Raw genomic sequence first — 7,015 nt, 5'->3', positions numbered from 1 at the left:
TTGCAAAAATAAATTCGATAGGAAAGAAACGCGTGGATAAGAACCAAAACATTTTGCTAATGAAATATTTTTTTACTGAAAGGTGATTACCAATACGAAACTTGCAAGATATAACCATTTTTTTTGTGTGTGTCCAACATGTGACAGTGAAGAATCCGGGTAGACACCAAGATTCTTTCAAGTCCACAAGAATATTCGCCATTTTCTGACTAAAATAGTGAGAGAAGGCCAAGGCTAACTGAAAAGCAGAATCAGAGGTAGGCAAAGCAGGTTCAGATTTACGGCTAAGCAGGTCATTCAAATGGGCAAACATGAGCTCCTTATTTCCAGGACAAGATTAATTTTTTCCCCTGCAGTATTCCACCTTAAGATCGGATACCCTGCTCACGACTGTTCAACAAGTTTCTCCATGAGCAGGAGTACGCAATCTATGCAACAAAGGCAACAGGGCAACAAAGGAATCATACCAAGGGGCAAAATCTCGAATTAAGATCCGTTTAGTGATCAATGAACAAAACTTGCTAGTTACAGCCACAAATACCTCATTATAAGAAACCCATCCCGTGTGGTGAAATGTGACGGGAAATCTATTCTATGGTGAAATATGACAGAAAAACCACCCAGTGATGAAATACGACAGAAAAACCATCCTATCTGATATGTGTTAGGTAAACAATTAGTTATTTCCATTGGGATCCATTCGAAATTAAGAGTGAGGTCGAAGCTTGCGAACTTCATGTCACCCACGTCGAGATCTCTCACGCGGCTCCACAGGTTTCCCGAGTGTTCCGTGAACTTGACTAATCGTACTCGGTAGTTTCGATAATATTTCACCAAAACTCCTGGTAGCTTGTGAGGGGGAGCCAGCGGGAGTTATGTCATATAGATCAGAGTAACCACACAGTGCGCTTTTTCTAATTATGTTAATACACAAATGATTTTTTTTCTCCTGGTGTGCTGAAGAATTGGTAGGATAGCTGCAGGAAACCTGTAGGAGGTCTGTTGTATGAAAGAGATTGATTTTATTTGTGTGAAGAGCTGGAGAAGAGACATACAAGAGAATTGTTGTGATTATTGACTAACATTAATGAAGAAAAAACAGGCTTTGCAACCTACAAATTGTAAGCGAAAATCGGACTACGTTTTGGTTCGTTCTGAGCAATTATACAGTCGGGGCTGAAAAATACAGGACAAATACAGAACAAGCGGGGCTTGAACCCATGGTAGGTGACTAAGGTGAGTTTTAATTCTCACAGGCCAGTGCGCTGACTTGTTATTTGATTGCAGTCGTGTTGTTACGATTTCGTAATGGTCGAGGACATTTAGTGTCGGCAAGTCTCCATTTACTACCTGTGGGTTAGTTGTGAACTGTTCCATTCACGGTTCATGGTTGATGACTTATTCTTTACACGTTCTGGTGTATTTTAATGCCATTTATTTCCCTAGGTTCACTTGATATTGAGAACTAATGACTATTATTTTACAGCCGAAGCGAAGGTCGGAGTGTTGACGTCAGGGTCTGAAATGGATGAGGACCTGTGGGCTGCAGCAGTGCAGGCAACCAAAGATCACAGAGCCAAGAACGTCCAGCTGCGGAAGGCTGCGACGGGCAGCACCCTCCCAGGAACACTCCGGGCCTTCGCAACACTCTGGCAGGAAGGAGTTAGAGTCTTCCTCCTGGGAGGCGATGGAATGGAGGTAAAGGTTTTGTGCCGTTATATGGAAATCTCCGGCAGCAAGGCGCTAGTTATTTCTCCCACATCCCTAATCTCTAGTAATGACTGCCCTTCTCTGATATCCCTGTCTCCTCCCCATGGTGCACTCATCACAGCGGAGGTGGCCAGACTAGCAGCAGCCGGCATCAATCATCTTATCCCAATAATAACTAGGAGCGAGGAGGCGCATATATCACATGTGATGGCAGCAGGCAGGACCAAGGGCATCAGTGTGGCAACACCGGTGCTGCTGCAGATCAACAATATCTCCACAACATATCTGAGGGAGGCGCTAGCTGCTTCCCCGACAGCTGGTGTGTGGATGTCGGTGGGTAGCGAGTTGCCAGAAATCATGACAGCTATTGGTCATATCATTCATGATCACCTCATCATGTTACACACCCATCCTGCCCATCGTGCCAAACTTCTCAACCATCCAGTTGCCCGCTCAATTGCAGAGGCTTGTGCGGTGTGTACTGTAGCGTGGGCAGGGTCATCTATGGTGGATGATATCAATCGCCGTCAACTGCTGTCTGTTCTATTCCCTCAGAATCCTTTGGTGGCTGTCCTTGCCTATGATGCTGCAAGCCTCGCTTTAGCCTCCCTCACCCACAAGAACTTCTCTGATGTCTCCAAGCTGCAGGAACATCTTACTGATCATGCAGGTTACATAGGTGTCACCAAACGTATCGTTGGTGGTGTAGCGTCGGGCTGGGCTGTAAGGTTGAGGTTAGTTCCTCAACATTTGCTGGGTCATACAGTACTTCAAGAATCACCTTGGTTGTTAGAGGGTCAGACACGATTGGAAAGTGAGGCAGAATCTTTATGGGTGGTAGTGAGCGAGAATTATTCTCCTACCCGCCTGGTGACACAAGAAGAAATTCAGGGACTGGCAATGCTCACTAGGTGTGACACCAGTGTATGGATGGAGGTCACGGCTCATGACCCCCTGACGCACAGACCAGTCGTGACGTCGGTACACATCACAATGCCTCCTCACGCTCTTCTAGTACCTAATGGCTCTCCCAGTGGGTTCAGTATGCGAGCTTGGTGTCACAATCGCCAGGGTGCTCCGGGAGTAGACATCGGTTGCCATGGCTCAGCAGCTCACAATGACTCGATGCGTTGTGTAATAGCTATGTCCACTGGAGGTCCGGGCAACCGCCGTGCCATACGGACTTTCGTCAACAAGCATGGGTTTAGAATTCGTAGACCTAAGGGATATGGACGTTTTGCTCGAACTTTTAAAAAAATAAAGCAGTTCGTCAATCATACAGACTTCAGATCGGTGCTCCCTCAACTTAGTGCGTGTGTTGGATCCACTGCTGGATGTAGCTATTGCGTTCTGTTCATTTTATTGAACAATATTACCATAAGTCCTGGAGTATGCTATGGTGCGTGTGCTTTGGCAATAGGCGGGTCATGTACCACTCTCTTAGTCAGGGGAATACAGTATACCTTTGATCATACTGTCATTTGTACGGAGCTCTTCATCCAAGGGCGTCTTTCTCTTTCTTCATACTTGGCTGACGCCTCCTTCGGAGCCCGCCTGGCAAGCATAAATGCCCAGGCACTGGGTGGGTACCAGATGCTAGCAGCACCCCTAGTATCCATGATGCAAGTTTCTCCTATGGTGAGCCAGCTGGTGGAGTCGATGGCTCAACCATGGCTGCGGCACATGGAATATCAAGAAGGAATACGAGCCAATGATGACTTCTTGGGTCACCTCATCACTACTCTGGGTCTGCCGTTGTGTTCTTTTGTAGCTGTCCTGGTGGACTACAGAGATACCATTACTTTCGTAGTCTTGATGGCTATGCTCTGTCATTATGCAAGGGCATCCTTACTTGGCTAATTATTAACTTTAGTAGCTTACTCAGAATTCCAAAGCAACACTTGAGAATTTTCTTGGTAACTGCTAAATACCTGATCAAAACGAAATACTTTATTCAGCACATATTCATTACTTGGGTGCTGCTTTGGTAATTTTCAGGTAAAAGCTTTGAAACTGAAGTCTTTAACATTTAACAAACTCAGGTTAATTTGTGATAAATAGTTGTAGTGGCATCCAATACAATCTAAATAGCAATAAATTCAATAAAAAAATGTATCTCGTAAATAATCGTGTATCTTGTGGGTAGTCTAGCATGCCATCCGTGAGTTAGCTTTGAGAACCTTGTTAGAGTAAAGAAAGATAAGATTTTGTTTGGATTTTTAACCCCGGAAGGTTAGCCACCCAGGATAACCCATTCAAGTCAGTGCGTCATCGAGGGATTGTCTTTTCTTATTTCCATTGTGGCCCTTCAATCTTGTCCCCCAGGATGCGACCCACACCAGCCGACTAACACCCAGGTCCGGATACCTACTTGCTAGGTGAATGGGGACAACAAGTGTAAGGAAACATGCCCAGTGTTTCCATTCGGCCAGATATTGAACCACAGACATGCAGTGTACGAGGTGAGAGCGTTGCCTACCAGGCTACGGGAGAGCATAACCCATATACACGTTCAAGAGAAATGTGTGACCGTCCAGTGTTTCTAATAACCACATTGTGGAAGCACCTCAAGCAGACAGCAAGGGGGGCTCGCTCCCTCAAGGGAGGTTGCTTGAGGATGGTCAAGGGCTCTTGATCCAAGGAATTGGACATGAACTCCCCTTCCTGATATTGTATCTGATTGCCGCCCATGTCCCCAGACATTGTGTGACCCCCTACAGGATTTACCGCTACCCCATAAAATGTAATAATGATAATTGTGGCCTGTGATTCAAGTTTTATTCATCTCGACAATATCTGTGACAGTAGTTTAGATCATTTATTATTATTTTTATTATTATTATAATAAAAACCAGCGCTCTTTACTTCTGAGTACTGCTCGGGGTGGTTGTGTTGACACAACCGCACCCAACAATGTCTTATCTGTAGCATTTAAGACCATTGGGAATATTTATTTTAAATAGAGATTTGTGATGTCACACCATAAAAAGTAGTTAAATAAATATCAGAGCCTCACTGCAACCCAAACAATACTCTGGAGTAAACCTGAAGGGGGTTTCGGGGGTCAACGCCCCCGCGGTTCAGTCCGTGACCAGGCCTCGCGGTGACTCGGGGCCTGATCAACCAGGCTGTTACTGTTGGCTGCACATAAATTGACGTACGAACCACAGCCCGACTGGTAAGGTACTGACTTCAGGTGCCTGACCAGCTCCTTCTTGAAGACAGCCAGGGGTCTATTGGTAATTCCCCTTAAGTATGCTCGTGGTGCCCATGCTTTTCATTGAGGGATGTTGCATCTCCTGCTGAGTCTTTTGCTTTCGCAGGGAGTGATTTTCGTTTTCATATTGGAGACTAATCCCTCTAGGATTTTCCAAGTATATATTATCATGTATCTTTCTCGCCTGCATTCCAAGGGACTTCAACCGTTCCCAGTAATTTAGGTGCTTTATCGTACTTATATGTGCTGTGAAAATTCTCTGCATATTCTCATGGTTTGCAGTTTTGCCTGCTTTGAAAGGGGCCGTTAGTGTACAGCAATTGTGGGAAATTACTTGCAGGAGGTTTACAGGGTATTACGTAAATTATTATTTTATTATTTTTTATTAACACACTGGCCGATTCTCACCAAGGCAGGGTGCCCCGAAAAAGAAAAACTTTCACCATCATTCACTCCATCACTGTCTTGCCAGAAGGATGCTTTACACTACAGTTTTTAAACTGCAACATTAATTAACACCCCTCCTTCAGAGTGCAGGCACTGTACTTCCCATCTCCAGGACTCAAGTCCGGCCTGTCGGTTTCCCTGAATCCCTTCATAAATGTTACTTTGCTTACACTCCAACAGCACGTCAAGTATTAAAAACCATTTGTCTCCATTCACTCCTATCAAACACGCTCATGCATGCCCGCTGGAAGTCCAAGCCCCTCACACACAAAACCTCCTTTACCCCCTCCTTCCAACCCTTCCTAGGCCGACCCCTACCCCACCTTCCTTCCACTACAGACTGATACACTCTTGAAGTCACTCTGTTTCGCTCCATTCTCTCTACATGTCCGAACCACCTCAACAACCCTTCCTCAGCCCTCTGGACAACAGTTTTGGTAATCCCGCACCTCCTCCTAACTTCCAAACTACGAATTCTCTGCATTATATTCACACCACACATTGCCCTCAGACATGACATCTCCACTGCCTCCAGCCTTCTCCTCGCTGCAACATTCATCACCCATGCTTCACACCTGTGAAAAATACTGTATATATTTTCCGGAAATATGGTAATTTATAGGTAAATAGATGGCCTATACTGTATTTAATAATATTTGTCATAGAAAACGGAAAGCCTGCGTCTGGGCAGGAGACTCGCCATCTTGGTTTTGAATTTTGTACAAACGTTGGTGTAATGGGAAGAATTTTTCGTGCTCTAGAGGTTAAAATTGTGTTGATACCTCTCAAATAGGAGGTGATTGGTGGATGTGCATTCCTGCATAACTTGAGATATCAGACGACTGGACAAGACAGCTCCAGGAACCTCAGATAAGCTCTCTAGATTTGTGTGTAATTCTGGCCAGCATTATTTTCATAGATTTAGTTAGAGTGAGGTTTTCTGAGTATGATACACATTAATCTCCAGTCAAATTGGTGAGTTATATTAAGATATATTTTCCTTCTGTTATGTAATTGTGTATATATATATAAAACCATTTATTATTTTTAATATACAGTCCACACATTTATATATTTACTAGAATTCCTGGTGATGTATAATTCATTTAATTAATAGGTCCAGAGCAACTTGTGGATATGACAGTGGTAGGTATCGAAGGGGGACATTTTTTGCGACCTAGGTGTCCCAAATTCCTACTTGTCTAACTGATAAATAATAATTATCTTTTCATTTATTGTTATGTACATAATTATACATACAGATAAATGCAATTTCCCACATTTAATGAGCCCGTTGGTCCTTCTTGAACCGGAGGTAATTAGTTAAGTCATTAATTAGTTAATTACTTAATAATTATATGTGAAATGACAGTAGGAGGTGGATGTTAAATTCACAAATTTACTGAATGTGTAGTGGATTATAATTATTACAATATTAATTTTGATAAGTCAAGTCTGGCTAAGTTTATATTAATTTGTATAATACTAATTTGATAAGACAATTCTGGCCAAGATTTATATCAGTGTATGTGTAATTGATAAGACAAGTGTGGATAAAGATTATATTTTGCATAATATTAATTTTGCTATGCCAAATTCTGGCAAGGATTTATATTTGTATAATATTAATTTGATAAGCAA

The 7,015-nt window shown here is 43.2% G+C and overlaps 1 protein-coding gene across 1 annotated transcript; it reads left to right on the top strand.

The window, feature by feature from the left end:
* The first annotated feature begins 1,438 nt into the window (after positions 1 to 1,438).
* On the top strand, positions 1,439 to 4,559 carry LOC128704080 (uncharacterized). Its single transcript, XM_053799104.2, has one exon. The coding sequence runs from the start codon at positions 1,525 to 1,527 to the stop codon at positions 3,568 to 3,570; it is 2,046 nt and encodes a 681-aa protein (XP_053655079.2). The 5' UTR covers positions 1,439 to 1,524; the 3' UTR covers positions 3,571 to 4,559.
* The last annotated feature ends 2,456 nt before the right edge of the window (positions 4,560 to 7,015 follow it).

Source organism: Cherax quadricarinatus, chromosome 37, assembly GCF_038502225.1.
Source record: "Cherax quadricarinatus isolate ZL_2023a chromosome 37, ASM3850222v1, whole genome shotgun sequence".
Taxonomy (NCBI): Eukaryota; Metazoa; Arthropoda; class Malacostraca; order Decapoda; family Parastacidae; genus Cherax; species Cherax quadricarinatus.
The sequence above is the reverse complement of the archived record's forward strand: the minus strand, read 5'-3'. Positions and strand labels throughout refer to the sequence as shown.

What these genes read in the sequence shown, in the direction of transcription:
- LOC128704080 (XM_053799104.2), top strand. Translation starts at nt 1,525, where the DNA reads ATGGATGAGGACCTGTGGGCTGCAGCAGTGCAGGCAACCAAAGATCAC.